Source organism: Cyphomyrmex costatus, unplaced genomic scaffold (genome assembly GCF_001594065.2).
Source record: "Cyphomyrmex costatus isolate MS0001 unplaced genomic scaffold, Ccosl1.0 scaffold309, whole genome shotgun sequence".
NCBI lineage: Eukaryota > Metazoa > Arthropoda > Insecta > Hymenoptera > Formicidae > Cyphomyrmex > Cyphomyrmex costatus.
In genome coordinates, this window is record NW_017277221.1 from 653,214 (window position 1) to 674,241 (window position 21,028).

The window sequence follows — 21,028 nt, forward strand, 5'->3', positions numbered from 1 at the left end:
GTGTGTGTGTGTGTGTGTGTGTAAAATATCAAGTAATAGACTCATAATCGTTATATAACGAATGGAACACACACACGCACGCACGCACGCACGCACACGACAGAGGTCTGCCCCAATAGTACAATCACAGCAATAGTATAATCGTAGAAGTCGTGTGCCCCTGTGTGGGGGGGGGGAGGGGGGGGAAAGTTACTTCGCTTGGAAAATTCAACGTTTCTGAACAGGGAAAGATGTAGAATAGTACTTCGCATATCATACATGTATAGCATACGTTACAACTATGATTGTTAATAACTTTTTAACGAAGGACGAGCGACAGCTAAAACCTGTTGAGGGTTACTCAGGGTCATGACTTTGACAACATATGTCAAGGTCAAAGTCATTGGAGGGAGGTCGCCTGATTGAGACATTTACTATTTTAAAACTATAATTGTTAATAACTTTTTAACGAAGGGCGAGCGACGACTAGTTGTTAAGGCAAAGTTACTCAGAATCATGACCTTGATAACATATGTCAAGGTCAAAGTCATTGGAGGGGGGTCCCCTCATCGACACATTTACCGCAAAAACATTCCAGAATCGTTCCGTTTCGCGAATCAATCTCGGTATGTGACATCATACTTCGTCTGGATAAACACTCCGGTATACGAAACGCACCCCAGCTATTGTTTGAGAATATCATTTGTTTGTATTTGACAGTTAAAAAAAACGCTCAAAACGGTCTATAGATCGAAATAGATAAAAGTCATAGTTGAAGTCTTAGCTATTCTAAGTTTTACAGCAATTTTCGATCTCCTCGGGTTTAACAATAAGGATTAAATTGAATTAGCTAGAAGATAATTTAGAAATATGACTCACCCTTCACCTTCGCTTGGCTTTAGAGGTAAACGAGCTCCGAGCTCAATCGCAGACGCCAAAAAAGTGACGTACAAGTCCGCAGCGCCTTTCCACAGTTTCTTTCTACAGTTAAAATTTTGTTGAATGCGTTTATTGTTGACATTATTTATTATCTAATTACATTAATTAGCGATATAGTTTCTAGCATGAAGTAAGAGAGAAGGAGATCGAACTCTGTGAAACGTAAATGGTCCTAGTCCGTGACCCCTAATTGGAAGGGAGTCCGCTGAAAGGAATGGATTCTTATGGTTGGGCGCCATTTGCAACTAACCTTACCCGAACAGTCCGGCCTGATCCATTGCTTGCATTATACGGAGAGGTCACGAAGTAAAGGCCCGTCTACATAAGTCGCAACACGCAGAACGCAGTTCGCAAGATTAGAAACTAACCTAACATATTTTAGTTATAATAGGTTGTAGGACGCAGAACACAGGACGCAGGAAGTTGGGTGAATTTCAACTTTTGCATCCTGCGTTCTGCGTCCTACAACCTATTATGTTAGGTTAGTTTCTAGTCTTTCGAACTGCGTTCTGTGTTTTGCGACTTATGTAGACGGGCCTTAAGAGATCGTGGGAGAGGTTAAGAGTTCCAAAACATTAAAAAAGGTGAAATATTGAATATTTAATATTAAAATGAATATTATATTATATTATTGAATATTTAATCGTTTAAATTATTTATATGCTTTATCTCTGCTAATTTCGTGCACAGTAGCTTTTAGTACGTACTAATCTAGCGTAGTGCAAGTGATCGAATTCACTATTAATTCTTATAAATCTTTACCTTTTTTAATTTTTTGGAACTCTTAGTCCGTATAATACAAGCACGCTGTTACTTCGTGAATGCAAGCCAGGCCGGACTGTTCGGGTAAGGTTAATTGCAAATGGTGCCCAACCATAAGAATCCGTTCCTTTCAGCGGACTCCCTCCCAATTAGGGGTCACGAATCAGGACCACTTTTTCAGCTTGCGTTCTATTAAACCGGTTCTACATTAGTTGCAAGCCGATCGCAAGTTCGTTGCGACAGCCAATCTCAAGCTTGCATTTTGAAATCAACGCTTCAGATTGGCTGTCGCAACAAACTTGCGATCGACTTGCAACTAATGTAGAACCGGCATTAAGTTCGGTCTCCTTCTCTCTTACTTCGTGGTTTCTAGGAAACAAAACTGATTGATTCTACTATTTATATAAATTTCTTAATTTGAAAGCAGATGGTTATGATCAATTCTCTATCTTTTTCTACTTTATGAATAGAATTTAATTTGGTTTTTGAGAAACCTTTTATATATGTGTTACTAATTCTTCTGTATTTATACGCTTTGAAAGGAAATGACAGGCAGACTGACGTATATCGATAAAAACGTTGTAACTATGAGATTGGAAATTATAAGAAATTTACATAACCAACCTGAATATATCGAGGAGCTTTTGAGTACGATTTTGGATGAACATGTCCTCGACGTTGAGATTATCGATTTTCAGGTGCACTTCGTACTTTGTCAGATTTTCTCTCTCAAGTACGTTCATATCGAGTACTTTGTAACGAGTTTCGTAGGTATGCTTGTTCAACCCCACGATCTCTAGCTAAAATTATCTCAGTTAAGTATTGTCAATTACAAACTGATATTGTACGGTGATTGTGTATCACCTGAAAATACTTTTGATCTTTGGGTGCGACGCCATATAAAAAACCGTGATGATCCTTCTTGCTGTAGGTGTAATGTATCCATGACGGGAGATCGGGGGCATTCAGCAAGGACGGTTGATACGAAAATTGATCCGAATATCCTGAAATAAAACGATACAATATAAATATCCATTGTAGAAATTAACAGAACAATTATTTATAAGAAATACAAAAAAATACATAATAATAAATGCATAGAAATATGTATATATATATATATATATATATATATATATATATATATATATATATATATATATATATATATATCACAGGAAACGCGGTAGTGTCTCCGGTCATGTTCAAAAACTGAAAGACACTACAAGTCTCTTATCCTGAGCCACCAAAGTCCATTCTTAGGGGGTGCATAACAATTAAAATATAAACAATTTTGAATCAAACGTTATATGTCCTGAAAGGCGGTATCGTCACGAATAATTTGAGCCAAAAAAATTTTTAATCGGTCAAGCCGTTCTAGAGATACAAGCGGTCGAAAAGTGGTGATTGACAGTGTGTGGTGGACAGACAGACATATAGAGAAGGAGACATTTCTTAATTTTTCATTAAAATCATCACTTTTCGACCGCTTGTATCTCCAGAACGGCTTGATCGTTTTAAATTTTTTTACTTAAATTACTCGTGGCGATGCCGCCTTTCAGGACATATAACGTTCGATTCAAAATTATTTATATTTTAGTAGTTATGCACCCCCCCCCCCCCCCCCCAAAATGGACTTTGGTGGCTCGGGATAAGAGACTTGTAGTATCTATTATTAACCTTTTATGATTAAACTAACTTTTAAATTAACTAGTAGTTTTTTAAACATGGCCGGAAACTACCGCGTCTCCTGATTTTGCTTTATTACAACACTTGACCTCACGTCATTAATAAAACTGTTATTAATAAGGCTGTTAATAAAACATTGGAAGCACTTCGCTGGGAAGTGCTACCCATGCGGCTTAGAGTACATTTCGAAATTAGTTGGAAGTACTGGCGCCGCTGCTGTTACTGAAATGACTGACTTTTATTGTTCCGAAATTTAAGTTTTTACTGTCTTGTATTGAATTTCGGAACGGAAAACCAGTAAAGAAATAAGAAAGTTATTTGTATCTTTGCACTCAGTATTTTTAGAAGAAATCGAAAGGGCGGGAGAGTGCGCGCTCTCTCTCTCTCTCTCTCTCTCTCTCTCTCTCTCTCTCTCTCTCTATCAGTAAGTTTTGCACTCATATCGATTTCGCGCTCTGTATTGCTTTTACTACCTGTACCTCACCTCTTGATATGGAGTAAAAACAACCGGAAGTCAGTAATCCCCTAGGATCAATTTATGTAGAATAGATAGTAACTTTCAGTAACTGACAGCACAAGAAATTCTATTTTGGAACGATAAAACAGTGCTATCAGTAGTGCCAGTAAATTTCGAAATGTACCCTTATTCACCAGACTTTTCCGACTACCATTTGTTTCGGTCGATGGCATACGCACTTGCTGAAAAACGCTTCAATACTTATGAAGACGTCGAAAAATGGGTCTCTGACTGAATAGTCTCCAAGGATGAGTCATTCTTTCGCCGCGAAATTCGCTCGCTGTTCGAAAGATGGGAAAGTCGTGTCTAACGATGGACAATATTTTGATTGATGTACTTTTTCATTTTGTTTCTTAAATAAAATCATACTTTTTGCAAAAAAACGGACGGAACATTCCGATTGACCTAATACATACGTAGTATATAAATTCACACACAATTATTTAGAAGCACCCGTGATCCAACTTAGACCGTTGTAGACATTGTCTTATTCAATTTGAAATTAAATTAAATATATTTTACCATCTGTACTCCAGTCAAAAGTCTCGGGTCTGATGGGAATAACAAAGACCTCTGTCATTAGAATGCTCTCTGCAATGACGAAAGCCACCAATGTCGACAGTAATATTATGATCGGATGCATGATCATGCTGGAAAGTATCAAAAAAGTACATATAAACGATAAAAGCCTCTAGTGTTTTTGATCCGAACGATCGAATTTCGGAAGCATGTAAGTTTAGTTTTCATGAGACAGGATAAGTATGCCAATGAATCATCCAATGGTCATCAAATTTGTAATCGCTTCTGTGTTTATATAAAACAATATGAATCGAGTTTTAAAGAATCAACAAAATGTTTCACAAAATTTGATATCACATTTAGAGAAAGTTTGTCAAAATTTATTATATCGCTTTTTTCTAAAGTGATAAAAGAAATGTTTCCTAGAAAAAAAAAATTATTTTTCAGTTTGAAAAAACTTATTAATTAATTAAATAATATTAACCAAAAAATCTATTTATTATATATATTTAAATACATAATATAAAAACACAACCTTTAAAAAGAAACACTCTTTTAGTTATGACGATTTTAACAATTTAAAAAAATCCTTTTTAATTGTAACGAATTTGATGATATTGTGTGTAAAGTAAAATTTGTTAATTTTCTATTAGTAATAAGATAATATCTATTTATTTAATTTATTCATGGTCTTGATGTAAGAATACAAGGTGTATCATTCCCGTGGATGCGCACTCGTCCAAAATAATGGCCGCTCTTTAGACTAATCAGATGTTGACCACAAATACTAAAAAGCAATGGTCAATCTTTGATTGGCTGCCCAATCTTTTGTGGTGAATCTTTGATTGGCTGCCCCACAAGGCTACCGCCATTATGCGCAATGATACACCTTGTATTCTTACATCATGGTAATAACTCAAAAATTTCATTTTTTTGTCGTATCATTTTTAAAAGGATAGATTACGTATACATATGTACGTACATACATATTTAATATATTATATAAGTGATACTCTTTTAAAATAAGAATAAAGGAATAATAATAATTTTAATTATTCTGTCAAAACAACTTTTCACTGGAATATATACCTACGTATTTTTTATTTAACTATAATAATGTAAGTTTTACTATCTCTTTCATTTTATATTCGGAGAATTTAAATTTGAATTTAATCCTAAATTAAAATACAGATATCAATATCGGATTGAAAATATTCAGCGTGTACGTTCTTTATATATACTTAAAAATTTTCATAAAATGTGATTTTTTCAAAATAACGAAAACGCTGTTGACTTTCTTAGAATCGATGCATGCTACACAGAAGAGGAGGAGATTTCTACTTACGATAAAATTGTGATTAGTGCGTCTTTGTTGATTGAGATTTTCAGCAGAACTTTTATCTGTTTGTCAGTATCAACACCATATATACGTTGCGTGACTCACTATAGCACGTATAGCACTAGTGTAAAAATCGCGATGCAATCTCCAATTTTGTTATTATTACATTCTGTGACACGTGGAATACACGTGAGAAAAGAATGTGTTGTTCCCGATCAGAACTTCCCTCTGTATCAATTGTTCCCGATAGTTTTTTCAGGGAAGCAGCATTAGTATTAGTCACACCGAAGATTTTTATTCTCCACGGTGCAAACTGCAGTTTCTGTAATGAATTCAACAATCTTGATTAAAAATTAGGTCAAATATCTCTGTTTTATTTACATTTATTTTTGTAGCTTATTATTGCTCAGTTTGTTGTACTCACAAAGTCAATAAATTCTTACTCATACCACCAAAAATAGAATATAAATTTGAAAACTTTACCAGGAAAAAAGTTACGAGATCATGGATGATTTTATAAAAACTAAATTTTTATTTTAATGTATAAACATAAATTTAGAAAGATTGAAATTTGTATATAAAATAAAATAGATCTTTGGTGTTTAAAGCTTTTATTTTAAAGAAATATGAATTTTATTTACATATTATTATGTGTGTGAAGCAAGCTTTTATTCAAATCTGAATTTAGACGAAGAAGCATATTTTGCTATTAGTAATAGTTTAAAAAACTTTAAATATTGAAATAATATCGAGTTAACGACTCTCGCAATTAAACATCAAAAAATAAAATAACCTATGTATTTAAACTTGTACATTGGTATAAAGGCATATAGAGTTATAATGTTATTAGTTGTAATTTAACAATACTTATTAAATTTAATTCGTAATCCAATGATCTATTCCGAACGTTTCGGCAATAGTATTGGATATAAAATTTCGAATACGATATTAAAACTCGTATGGTAATTTATTAAAATCTTAGGTTTTTAATCTCTGCACATTACTATAAAGGGATATGAAAAAATATACATGATATTCTAAATTAAGAGTACTGAGAGAGAGAGAGAGAGAGAGAGAGAGAGAGAGAGAGAGAGAGAGAGAGAGGTGTTTTTGAAAATTTATCTTCTCTTGTAATAATTGAAGACCTTCCAGCAATAATAGGTAAAAATAAATATTTTGTAAAAACGGAGAAAATAAACTCTAAAATTAATGTGATAGAAAAATATATTTATTTTTACATTGCTAAGAAAACTTTCGTATTTGGTAAATGTCCGAAGATTTTACAAATTGTAGGTCATGAATGAAGAATATTATAAGAAATTAAATTTGGTTACGTTAGAGGTTAATCCATTGTTCATTGTTGCAGTAAGATTTTCAATTAATGCACAATATATTTAGTTATGAAATCAAACACATATCTTTACGAAATCAGAAATAGGGATATGCATGTAGACTGCAGAGCAATAAATCCAAGAAAGAGCCTTGAGCGAATGCGGCTTGATATTTTTGGCATGCTTAGTTATCATATTTAAATCATAAAAAAAGAGTACATGTATACACTTTTTAAAAAAAGATGATCTGGAGATGATGGCTTGATATTTTTGGCATGCTTAGTTATCATATTTAAATCATAAAAAAAGAGTACATGTATACACTTTTTAAAAAAAGATGATCTGGAGGTGGAAGAAAGGAATATTATGTTTTTATACGTTAAATGTATAGGTTGAATAAAATAAAATTTTTAGAACATACTTTATTAATAATTCTTACTAGTATAATTTTATAAATATAAAATTTTAACTAATGTTCAGAAGTTTGACGATCTTAAAAAGAGTACATGTACTTTTATAAAAATACGCGGCTGATGACTCTAAACGTGCTACCTCAATTTCCCAGTGGGGTCACGGAAATCGAACAACGCGGTATCGATTATTACGCGGGATGGTCCAAGACCAGACACTTATGTCGATTGTGCGAAGGAATTTATCCACGACAAGAGAGAATTTAGTATCGGTGAAGATTCGTTTTACGCACGATGCACTTGATCTGACGCGATTCGTTTCAGGAAAATCCACCGACGCTACTTCTCGACATCACCTCGTCGTCGACGTCACCGTCGGTCGGTCGGTTCCGTCGCGCGTGCGTCGCTGTTGTACTACGCACGCACGCACCGACAGCATGTACATGCACATGCCGAAGTTACGTGCCCACCGGGAACGTCTATTGCAATGTATAGGTAGACACCACCGGTCGAGTCAATGCAATGCATAGAAAAACAAAAACCGCAACGCCTGCATATGATAGACTTAAGCGGGGAGCACAGACTTTTGCATAAAGCATGTGCATAAGGAATTTCATTGGTCCATTTTCTTATGCATGAGTCAATGGACCAATCAAATTCTTTATGTATATGGTTTATGCGTTATGCAAAAGTCTGTGCTCCCCGCTTATTACACGCCTTGTTCACGCATAAAGCCGCGGCGTATGGTTTTGGACGCGCGTGCGAAACAACGATAGGCTAGATCAACGACGACGTACGTCGCGCGACGAACGATATATACATATTTTTCTAGAGAAAAAGTTATATGTTTCCATGATTGATTCCCAGGACTGAATTTCTTACGCAGTTGATCTTCCTTCTTTCTTTTTTTTATATCGAAGAGAAAAAAGATAAAGAACCGTATATAAGAATCTCAGTCCAGCAGGTTAAGTCTGTATTTTTATACGAGGTAAAAAATTACAAAGTGAATAAATTCACTAGAATATTTATAATTTAATTGGTCACTAAATGAATTTGCTCTTATAATTTTAATCTTATTTCAAGATGCACAATCGAATCTTTAGGGGTGAAGATTACAAAAGTGAGTAAATACACTAGATTATTTTTCATTCATGTGTGCTAAATCTCATCGGTCGATTTTCACTTAATATCGTTTACGGCGTGTTGACCAATGAAATATTGTAATAAATCCGCTCATTTTTGCCATTATCGTATCATTTCAAGATCGACCTCTCTTGGGATATGGAAAAATAAATAAAGAATAGGCCTAGGATCTCTATCTAAGATCAGCTCACCGCGGTGCGCCACACCACGCATGTTCACGTACGTTCGCCAGCAACACGCGTGTGGTAGACACGGCACTGTCTATTGACGTTCGCGGGAGGCGTGGCGTAACCGATAGTAGAGAGATATATTTACCGCGCGCACGACTTTTCTCTCTCGTGCGCCAACGCAACCGCCGTACGACATATGTACGCGAAACACAACGTAACACAACTCGCAAGGAAGGAACAACGGAGGTCTCTCCGCGCGTTTGTATATATTCTTTCTTCTCCTACCCCGCACTCGACGACGATGCGCATATACTCGCGACACGGTAATGCCGAGATCGCGAGAGCGGCTTTCTCGCGGCGCGGGGGATGACTTTGCTCTTCGTCCTTGTCGCGATATCTGTGCGTTTATCTCTTAACGCAGCGCTTTTCCTGAAAGGTGCGACAACAGAAGAGATCGGAACGGAAGAGGGCCGGTGAGGAGGAGAGCGACGTAGCGGGAGAGACAGATAGATAGAGCAAGATAGGAACGACCAACCGATAGAGCGACGTCTGTTCCGTTAGTAGTGTACGAGTGCGTGCGAGCGACGTGTGCGCTGCTGCTGCTGCTTGTCCGTTGTCGTCACTGTCGCCGCCGTCGTCATCAGTGTAGTGCGGTTCAGTTTGGTTCGCGAGAGTGTAGACAAGTTGTGACTCCGCGGCAACGGAATCGTCATCGTCCAACCGACAGCCGTCGTGGTGCGAACGATCCCGCGCCCTCGAGGATCAATAAACTCGGAGACCAAAGCTCCAAAAAATCAGCTTACCAACAAATCCAACCACGAGAATGGCGGGCAACGCTGTCCCAGTCCTCCTCATCACCGCGAACGTCGGCAGCATCTTCGAAGAGGTACGTGCGTACTTATATTGCACAACGTGTATATCGTTGCCCTCCTCGTGATACCGGCGAGACAAGGCGCGGCCGGTCGAGAACTAAGCCGATCGATCGATCGCGCGCACTTCTTCGATTTTGTACGATTATTTATCCACGCGACATACTTGCTGCCGCGTCGCCACCGCGCCGTGTTTCTCCTCTCCTCACCCCTCTCACCTGTCAGATATCGTTGCTTTGGTTTGCTCGAATGTTTTGTACATTTATGCATATACAAACGGTTTCGCGATCGACATACGTGCCGGCCGAGCGATCTGCTCGTGTAAAACAGTTCGCCCGGTCGATCGCGAGAAAGTCGGCGCGACGAAACTTAAATGTCCGATCGCCGTACTTCGGGACTCTAACCTCTGAAAATTGTCGTCTTTCCCTCCTTAGTTCACATTTTAGTCATATATGTATTTTATTTTGATATTTCGATTTATTAGTTCTCGATATGTAATATATGAGATGTTGCGAACTTGTTGAAATTTTCGCGTGTAAGGTCTTTATTCTGTTATTCTCGTAAAATTTGATGTTTTCGTCGTTTAGAAGTTTCGAATTTCGGTGTCATCACTTGGACGCATCTACATGACTTTAAGATATTGCTCATTTATTACGACGATACAGTTAAAAATTGTTATTTTTGTGTTACTTGGAAAAAAGAATGAAAATGTGAAGAAAGAAAAAAGAATAACAGAGTGATTTTGTTAAGGTAACTAAAAATTGAGATCTGAAAATAATTTTATTAGAAACATTAAAATAATTCAAATTGATTAAAAATAAGAGAAAAGGGCCAATAATTTTTTAAAAAAGATATATAAATGTAATTAACTCAAAATCGCAAGATATTAAACAGAGTAAAATTCGCAAGTAAGAATTCGCACATACGTTTCGACACCGATCGGGTCATTTTCAATGTTAAATTTAAAATTAAGTGTGTATAATAGAATTAACGAAATTAGAATATAAACAAATCTCTCGATGTTAAAACAATAGAGGATGATAACAAGGGCAAATCTGAGAGTCAACGCAACTTACAATTTAAATTATCAAGTATATTAAAACTTCTGAATATAAATAAAATTTGTATGCATACATTAACGAATCAACAATAATAAAATTACATGTGTATAATTATAATAAAATTAACGAGTCACAAATATAAAATTAAATGTGTATAATTGAATAATTAACGAGTCGCAAATATAAAATTAAATGTGTATAATTGAATATGGATCTTCCTTTGTGATTAGTTTCGCATGAGTTATATAAATCTTAACAGAAATGTAATAAAAAATGTATAGTCCAGTATAAAAATCCAGTATGTTTAGATCCATTATTGAAATTAAATAAATAAATAAAATAGTCTAATTTACAGTTATAAAAATCGACTGTACTACTTGAAATAAAAATAAGAAAAATTATTTTTTTATTTTGACTCTTATGCCCTTTATTCATTTTTAAATTTGTTAATTATTCAATTATACACATTTAATTTTATATTTGTGACTCGTTAATTTTATTATAATTATACACATGTAATTTTATTATTGTTGATTCGTTAATTCTATTATACACACTTAATTTTAAATTTAACATTGAAAATGACCCGATCGGTGTCGAAACGTATGTGCGAATTCTTACTTGCGAATTTTACTCTGTTTGTTTAATGTATTGCGATTTTGAGTTAATTACATTTATATATCTTTTTTAAAAAATTATTGCCTCTTTTCTCTTATTTTTAATCAATTTGTTTTATACTTGTTGAGCCTTCTATTAATTTATTTTATTATATTAAAATAATTATGTGAAAACTGAATCATAATGTGCAATGCTGCATAAAGTTTTGATATTCTGTAACCAGTTTGAGTCCTAAAAAATTATTTTGGTAGTCCAATAAAATTATCTTTACGTTTTTGTATTATACTGAGAAAAAATTGTTCATTTTACTAAATTAATTTAATTTACTTTTATTTTTTTTCGCTGAAAAATATTAAAGCATTATTATTTGATTTAAATACAAAATTTTCCAACAAAAAAAAATGAATTGAATTAATTCAGTCAAATGAACAATTTTTTTTAATAATAAATTAAATAAATAGATTAATAAATATAGATTAATAAATATAGAGAGGTTAAGAGGAAAAGCTAGATTGATGTTGCTAATATTTAATAATATCTGTGATAAAATATAACTTATATAATAAAACGAATAATAATAAAGAAGAAGGACTACGAGCTTAATAAATTCGTTTAATTTAACAATGAACACATTATATTTGTTTTATTTTAACATAAATTGATTTAAAATAAAATATCTATTTTTATATATTCAATTTAATTTATAAGTGTCACTGAATTACAATATAATGTTTGTTATTTTACAGAATTCATATTTTTACTTTGAACGTTTACCAAGCTATGAAATATTACTGCGATAATGAACAAAAACAATATATTATATTAAATTATAATTTTACAAATAAGAATTTTACATTCATCATCAAAACAAAGAAATCTATTACAAGTAGTCAACCAAGGACACAAAAACACAGAAAATCGAGCACACTAATATGTATCTCGTTATAATTTAAACGTTGAAAATAATCCGATCGGACTCGAAACGTTTGTTTAATTGTTTTATGTTTTGTTAAATAATATGTATATTCATTGTTAAATTAAACGAATTTATTAGTCCTTCTTCTGTATCATATTTATTTTTATTGAACTTTGTTACTTATATTTAATTTGTATTATTATAATAAAACGAGTTTAGTATATAATATATACATATATAAAAAAGCGTATCTCCGCTTCCAGAGGTCGTAGGATAATTTTTTAGGTGCTTTTGAACGGGTGAAACTTCTACTTTGAAACAGTTAATATGATATTTGTCGTCTTTTTCGCAAAGACCAGAAGCAGGTCGTGTTAAAAAACTGAAAATATTTCAGGAATTTGCAACTTTTCACGGAGAAAGTACGAACAGGCCGAAAAATCTCACATTTAAAAATTTAAAACTTTTCCTTTAAAATAAAACCACGATCATTACTCTAGCACGAGGGGTAAACCGCTGAGGGAATTATTTGGGACATTACTTGAGAATCGGTAGGAATTACCGAGCAGTAGTGGATATTACTAAACATTAGTGGGCGTTACTGGACATTACTAAAAATTATATTTGGCTAAACATTGATTAACATTATTATAATTTTTTCAAGTTAAAACTGTTTAGTATTAATTATTATATCATAATACTGTATTATATCATATATACTATCAATTAAATATTTGTACCGATTTGGGGCATTACTCGGGAATTACTTTATCACTGAAGTTGTTTATCTAGGCGCCGCGGCGCGACGCCGTGTCGGATAACACTATTCGCAATGTCTTAAATTAAGTTAGGTTATCAGTGAAATAGAAATACAGAAAATAGAATATAAGTTGCTTTTATTTACACCATTTACACGAAAACGCAGATAATTCTGAGAATTCGCTTGTAAGATTATAACTCAGTTGAATGAGCATTCTTTTTGCATTCTAACATAAGTTTGAACGGAGTATCTAATGCAATAGATTATATAATGTGCTTTATTGAGTCTCGTCAATTTTAGAAGGTTACCAACCTGTGTTGTGTGTTAGTTTCTACTGATGTCTACTGTTAAGGTAAATATCGTTTTTGTTAAGATAAAATAATGTATGTTAAAATGCAGCGCAGTAAGAAGACCGAAAAAATTATTTTTACATATATACATATTAATTATGTTCAAATAAAACATTAATATTAAACAATAACAAGAAAGAAGGAAGCACAATGCAAAGTCTATCACGGTCAAAGCTAGATCAAGATGCTTATTATCATTATGTGTGAATTTATATATCGCGTATGTAGTTCTCTCAATCGCATGCCAAACATTTTTTCAGACTTACAACGCAACTCTAAATAATTACCGCGGTAATATCACTTTAGTTAGATTGACAATCAATCTAACAAATTTCGATGCTTATAGCATCTTATTAGATCGATTTAATAACTTACACCGGCGTCTAAGGTAGGCTCCCACTACATTACCTTACTGCGATGAGTCCAGTAGTGGAGAAGCCGGGACGAAACGCCAACTTGTGATATTCTTCGCAATCTTAATTTTCACAGATTCAATTATCATTACTTTAATATTAAATTTTAATATATGTCTTTCAACATATTATTAAGATCTAATAAGATGCTATAAGCATCGAAATTTGCAGCGATCCAAGTTCGACTCCCGGCCGAGATAATATTTTTCGCGATGTAAATTAAATTATTTACAGATTTTCAATATGTCATTCATAGATTTAGGGATCTACATACGTAGTAATGTATATAAATTCACACGAAAATTATTATTAGAAGTATCCAAGATCCAGCTTAACCGTAAATGGCTTATTCCCATCGGTATTTAGTTTGAAACTCTCACGATCCAAATAAGATTTGATACTAAATATATATGTATAATTCAAGGTAAACTAAAACTCTCGTGGAACAATCGATTACCAAATTGAGAAATTCGCTCTTCAAATTCACTTTTTAGTACGCTTTGCATTCCTGATAGCGATTTCCCGACGTGAAAAAGACCTTGCATGAACTTGCGTAAATAATTTCAATTTACCACGATTAAATGCGATTTAATTTAATTATGCGGAGTAAATAATAAATAACGGAAATAAATAATAATAGTAAGTGAATCGCTCGATGGGTGCTTTCTATTTCATGATACAAGTCAACACAAGTGTCGATTGATCTTGTTACTTTTTAAATGTCGAGAAAGATAATAACTGCGCACAATCAACGGAAGGGAACAAAGAATAAGAATTTTAGCCTATTAGAAATTATGTATTGTCGAGTACACACAATTTCTATGATCAGGTTAAAATTTTTATTCTCTGCTTTGCCCCTTCCCCCCTATTCTCTAATCCTTTGGTAGCGTTCAGCAGAGAAAACTAATCAGTTAGCACTTAGTGATTCTGTAATGTGATTGATTCTTGTTTTTAGTTTTTTATTAGATTTAAGTGTTATAGGAACCAATTATATTAAAGAATTATTAAGCGCTAACTGGTTAGTTTTCTCTGCTAAATGCAGAGAAACTTTGATTGTGCGCAACCCTATAGAACAGGGCTCGAAAGTTGTAAAGCGTGCTGAGCCCTGCTATGCTAGAATGATGTTTGTGTCGACTTGTATCACTAAATGGAAAACATTCAATCTCTTGACGATCACGTGGACAGAACAGTTGAAAACACGCATACCCGATATCGCGATTCTCGAGTGCATGCACCGACGTTTATTGATATTTCCATCGAAGCATCAATTTTCTCGTATTGCATTGTTATAATAATTATAGCATTTGTTAGATGCAGTAGTGCGCACTCATGCATATTAAAGTTGTTATACGCTGATTTAATCCGAGTATAAAAATTACATGTTAACATTTTGAATTATTAAATTACTTTTATCAAACAGCACATTAAAAGGTATTTCGTGATTTGACCTGCTTCTTTTCTTATATTATACACACATCCTTATTTCAATTTATGTACGACGGTTTTAATGTGCATCAATGCGCACTGAATGTACTCTAGTGTACTCAATTGAATTCGCTAGATATAAAAGAAGCAATGGCACTCTAATCCTTATAGTTAAATAATATTTTGTTATTTTTATCTTACATACATATTAGTGTAAATCAATTTATTTCTGTAGTTAATTTCAAAGTAAACAATATATTCATGTATTAATGTATGCACTTAATAAATAATAAACTAAATTTGAGTCAAATTTAATGTGTTTGTGAAGGTGGCGTATCATTTGATGGAAGCTCATGAAATATTAAGAGTTCTGAATGTATTTTCAATAGTTCTATAGTTTCTGATAGATAAAACTAATAGTTCTGCCCTCTAAAGTGGAAAAAAAGCGAAAGTACAAATTGAGACGCCAGGTTCACGCAGCAGCGTCTCACTTTGTCCTAGACAACTTTTGACCACAGATTCTTGTAGGATTTTGAAAAACACAGTTCTACATAAATTTAAAAAAGTTCTGGCGGTAAACAATGTTATTTTTAATTTTTAATATTTAAAAAATTTAATTTTCAATAAAAATGAGACCTCTCCAATTCTCGACAGTTCTGAGAGTTCTGTGATAATTTTTGTGAAGTACTGAATGTATCCTAATACCTTCCGAAGAGTTCTAATGATACAAATTATTTATCTCGATAATTTAAAATGAATTAGAAAACGAAGCAAATGAAAGTCATGCATTAAAAATTAATTGTACGTAAGATAAATAATGAGCATATATCACTACACTGGATCTTTTTTGTGAGAAATTGTCTTTAATATAATTCAATTAAATTAATTGTACATATTGTTGTAGACAACACTCATTGAAGATGGCTCAGAGAGAAAGTCAAATGTCTAAATAAACGTAATTTCTTAACATTTATTATTCACTGCACCTCATTAACTGTACGTGACTCATTTGCCTATACTTTGTTTTTTTTTTGTATAAGGGTTTAAATATGGCCAATTAGACTATGTTTAGTCACCTATGAGTGAACCATTAGTGAACTTGCTGAAATACGCACTCATCTGCGCTCATTAATACTGTAACTTATGGATAGGTGTCACCTAAACGTAGAGTTTATAATTGGCCATTTTTAAATCCTTATTATTTCAAAAAGTATTCTGCTTAAAATAAAAATTTATGCAAAACTTTTATATATGTACATATATTTAATGTTTTGAGAATTTTCTTCCTATAGTATTTTGAGTCGCTAATGTTGAGACATCTTGTATACTATCTCTCTCTCTATATGTACATATATATTGAGTTGGAAGGAAAGTAATATCGTGTTTTTGACAAAATTATATAGTATAATATTATACTAATGATAATGACTCCTTTTATCTCCTTACATAGGACGTCTATAGGCCTCTTCCTCTTTTGTCCGAGGCCTATATTCGTTTCTCGAATCAGATTGTTTTTCGGATTTATGGGTGATTGATCCACAGAATCCTACCTCAGTCAGATATTAGAGACAAATATCTACTGATATGTATACTGATGTATAGGACCTACAGTTTAACGCCGAATCCGAACGGCGCTGATGATCATAGATCTTTTGATTACCAGGTGGAGCCATTTTTTGGCTCATTAAACGCGAAAAATCGCGTTTGGGCGCACGTGGGATTGAACTCGGGTCTATAGATCGCGAGTCAATCGCACGGAGCGGTGAGTCACTCGACGCCACTAAAGTTGAAATATGATAATATATTTTATATGTAATACAGAGAGAATCTCACAGAAATGTCAATTATTATTTTTTGAAATAAATATACTTAATTAAAAATAAAAAAAGAGTCAAACTTACATAAACATTTTTATTTATAGTTACATTTAAAAAATTACAATTTAAACTGTCACAATTTACGAGTTTGTCGTCGGTTTCTAATAAACGTAATTTATTATATTTATCTACCGAGATACAAAAAGTCCACTATTTCATTTCGCTTGTCAGCTGCATCGTTGGATGCAATCAAAACATTTTCTCTATTTGCCTGTTCGTCATATTTTGTTGATTTTCAATATTATACTATTATATCAAAATTTCAACTTTAAGAATGTTTTTCAGATTGCAATACGATCATTTTTAACGAAATTGTGAGCAACAAAAGTCAAAATACTCCTTTTATTTAACTTGCAATAATTCAATAACACATCTTAGAAACATTTTTTGAAACAAATTTATGAAAAAAACCAAATTTAACATAAAGTATTTTTCCAAATTTTTTTGGAGCATCTGACAAACCCATAAAGTGAGAAGAAAATTTCCCATTTTGTAATTTTGTCCTATTTTATAATTATTCGGCTTATAATTTTAGAAAAAATTACCGAACTCGCAAAAATTCAGTAAAAAACATAGTAACCCTTTGAAAGTTCTTAATTATAAGCTTTAAAACTCTTTGTTTAAAATTTAAATTTTGTTCATTTTTAACGAATAACATTCCATGTATAATTTTGAGCTAAATATACACACACGACATTACTTTTCTTTCAATCTAATATATTGCCTTATTCTTACTTATATTATCTTACTCATTCTAATTTACTGAATTAACGAAAATGACTAGTCAATAAACGTTGGTTATTTCGTGATTAGATTCTGATCTTCAATCAGAACAAGTCCCTCAATGCCGATCAGTCAGATTCGCGCGCGCGTGAAAATTCTTCATTGCCACGATCGATCCGTCGTTATTGCGAAACGCAGAGAAAAGAACTTCCGTCGCATACTTTTTTGTCGTCGCATCAGGAGAGGGTGGCGTAGGGGAGGTTGGTGGTTCGCGCCGATAAAACCTTGCGCGTGACGTTAACAATCTATTAATATATTCGCATGCCCTCGAACATCTCATTAAGCTTTTCTTTAAAGTGCATGAAGTATGAAGGATTCGTAGATTAATACAAGCGATCTTTTCTTGCAGCCTAGTGTCATGCTGAAAATATGGACGGAAGAGTTTTTATCCGTAAGTATCACATCTCTATACGATACATGACTCACTTGGCGACGCCGGCGTTCGCGCAATTTGTTTTTTTTTTTTTTAAACGGATTGCTTTTTCAGACCATATCGAGGCTGGATCCGAAATTTATAGCGCTGCACTGCCAAGAAGTAGGTGGAAAGAATTACGAGCAGAGTATGAGGCACGTGGAGGACTTTGTTAGGTAAATGTCATATTTTTCATCTGGGTTCAACTCGTTCCAACTGTTCCTCTACGTGATATATATTTATAGAAATAAATAGATGTATCCGAGATGTATCTATCATTATTGTCACTTCTAATATAATAATAGGTTCTAATAAAGCAAATAATGAATTTTCATACGCGGCATGGGAAACTACACGCATACAGACAGAAAGAATGAACGTTTTCGAAAGTATCATGTTTATAATCTTATTATTGAAGTAGATTTCGAAAGTATCATGTTTATAATCTTATTATTGAAGTTTCTTGAAAGGTTTCCAAAAGCTATAATATTTGGCTATAATCAAATAAAAAAGTGTAAATTTTTGAGTATCCTTTTTTGAACATGGCTTAAACTTCTCATTTTTAAGATATGATTTTTTCGGATATCACTTACTTTTTAGAGTACAAATATATTACAAATATATAAAAAAATGATTTAAAAATATTTGAATGCAGACAGAGAAGAAGAAGAAGAAGGAGGAGGAGGAGGAGGAGGAGGAGACGTTTCTTAATTTTTCATTAAAGTCACCACTTTTCGACCGCTTGTATCTCCAGAACGGCTTAACCGATTTAAAATTTTTTTTGCTCAAATTACTTGTGGCCTTTCAGGATATATAACGTTCGATTCAAAATTTTTTATATTTTAGTAGTTATGCACCCCCAAAAAATGGACTTTGATGGCTCGGGATAAGAAACTTGTAGTGCCTTTCAGTTTTTGAACATGGCCAGAGACACTACCGCGTCTCCTGATTAAAATAGCCTATACACACTTGTCTAATGTTGTTTTTATAAAATATCTCAATCGTATCAACATACAACGGTCGTTTAACTTTTGATCTTTATTATTGTATCTTATTATTGTATCGATATTATGTATTTAAACCTTTTATATAAATATATCAAAACAAATAGCTGTCTCTTTTCACATATATTGAGTATGATTTAACGCATAACTGGCAGAAAGGGTTAAAAATAGATGCATCACGCGTGACTCTATAGTTGAGTGAGTCACTTCAAAAGATAAGTTGATTGTATGATATTGACAGGGGAGAAATGTATATATTACATATAAAAAAAAACGTTTGAAAAATGTATTTATATAAGAGATTTTCTGAAGCTTATATCATATTTTTCTACTGCACAATTTAATGCATAATGAAACATGTTATTTACAGATTACTTATGTCGTCGGAAGAATTAAGGTTGTTTGACAAAATTAGGGTATTTCTTGACGAGGATTATTCATCCGCTGAACATTTCACAGTGAGTTGGTGGAATATAATTTCTATTAATTACTCGATTACTTTAAATAAAACAATATTTTTATCAAGATCGTTTTGTAGGCTCTAGGAAATTTCTACTTCGTGCACGAATCCTTAAACGATGTTTTATTATGGGATTTTAATGGTACGTTCCTTATAATTTTATTTTAAATAGCTTCCATAAATCATATCTATATTTTTCTATTATGTAATTTTAGAATTATCTTTTATACCTGTAAATGGGAAAGATGTCCACTCGGGCAACATAGAAGCAGTTAGTACCAAAGAGAAAGCTAAGTTTCCTCAAGAATTTTTTCCAGAATGCAAATGGTCCAGAAAGGGTTTTCTACGTACTCGATGGAGTATTAGTGGAACAGTTTTTGATCTCATAAACATACACTTATTTCATGACGCAAGCAATTTTATTGCTATGGAGACGGTAAGAAATTTTTGCGATTATTATTCGATATATAATATAATACATTATAGTATGTGTTTGTATGAGTGTCGATTTATTTGTTTAATTTAACAATTTCTTTACAGTTTCCATCAGTATATAGTAAAACGCGCAGAAGAGCGCTTGAGCACACATTAGATAAATTTCATAATGACAAATATCCGAATGTGCCGTATTTTTTATTTGGTGATTTTAATTTTAGGACAGACACAGCAAGTGTGATAAAGGTGAGATTTCAACTGCAGTTGCAATTAGTTTTTGATAAAAAGCAAGGAAGAAATTAAAGACAAATATAAAAAAAAATTTTTAAAAGCATCTTATATTAATTTTTTTATAAATAAATTAGGTAATTGTTCACTTTAGGGGAGCCACCTCCAATGACCTTGACCTTGACATATGTTGTCAAGGTCATGACCCTGAGTTACCTCCAACAAGTTTTAGCCGTCGCTCGTCCTTCGTTAAAAAGTTATGATCAAAAAAAGTTTGAAAAATTACGTTTTATTTCTATTATACAGCGTGACTTCCAAGCGAACTATTGATGTATTTTTTTATATAATGGCTCGTTTTTATTCACCATATCGTTATCAATAAATAATTATTCAATAATAATGAAATATATAATTATGAATACTTCTGAATTATTTCTGCAATATATGTATGATGTTAAGTACTATTCTACACCTTTCTGTATTCAGAAACGTTAAACTTTCCATGCGCGAAGTAACTTTCACCCTCCCCCCCTGCAAAGGGGCACACGACTTCTATGATTGTACTGTACCTATGATTGTACTGTCGGGGCAGACCTTTGTCGACGGTGTGGGTGCGGGGGGG

The 21,028-nt window shown here is 33.1% G+C and overlaps 2 protein-coding genes across 4 annotated transcripts in view; one reads left to right on the forward strand and one right to left on the reverse strand.

The window, feature by feature from the left end:
• Nucleotides 1–7,847, reverse strand: part of Scgalpha (sarcoglycan alpha) — a 27,734-nt gene extending 19,887 nt beyond the window's left edge. For 2 of the 3 annotated variants that reach the window (XM_018542193.1, XM_018542191.1), the window contains exons 1-6: nt 7,628–7,847; nt 5,751–6,066; nt 4,409–4,536; nt 2,545–2,684; nt 2,305–2,480; nt 859–960 (exon numbers count right to left, since the gene is read on the reverse strand). In XM_018542193.1, coding sequence (XP_018397695.1) covers nt 859–960; nt 2,305–2,480; nt 2,545–2,684; nt 4,409–4,535 — 545 coding nt within the window. In that variant the 5' untranslated portion in view covers nt 4,536; nt 5,751–6,066; nt 7,628–7,847. The remainder of the gene's footprint in view (nt 1–858; nt 961–2,304; nt 2,481–2,544; nt 2,685–4,408; nt 4,537–5,750; nt 6,067–7,627) is intronic. The other variant, XM_018542192.1, reaches the window with a different exon arrangement.
• A 1,439-nt stretch (nt 7,848–9,286) lies between these two features.
• 5PtaseI (inositol polyphosphate-5-phosphatase A) lies at nt 9,287–20,424 on the forward strand (the record flags this gene model as incomplete). The annotated part of the gene is made up of 7 exons (XM_018542190.1): nt 9,287–9,684; nt 18,217–18,258; nt 18,355–18,455; nt 19,654–19,741; nt 19,822–19,885; nt 19,959–20,179; nt 20,284–20,424. Coding segments are annotated over exons 1-7 (720 nt in total), but the record flags the coding sequence as incomplete, so codon positions are not given.
• Between the last annotated feature and the right edge of the window lie 604 nt (nt 20,425–21,028).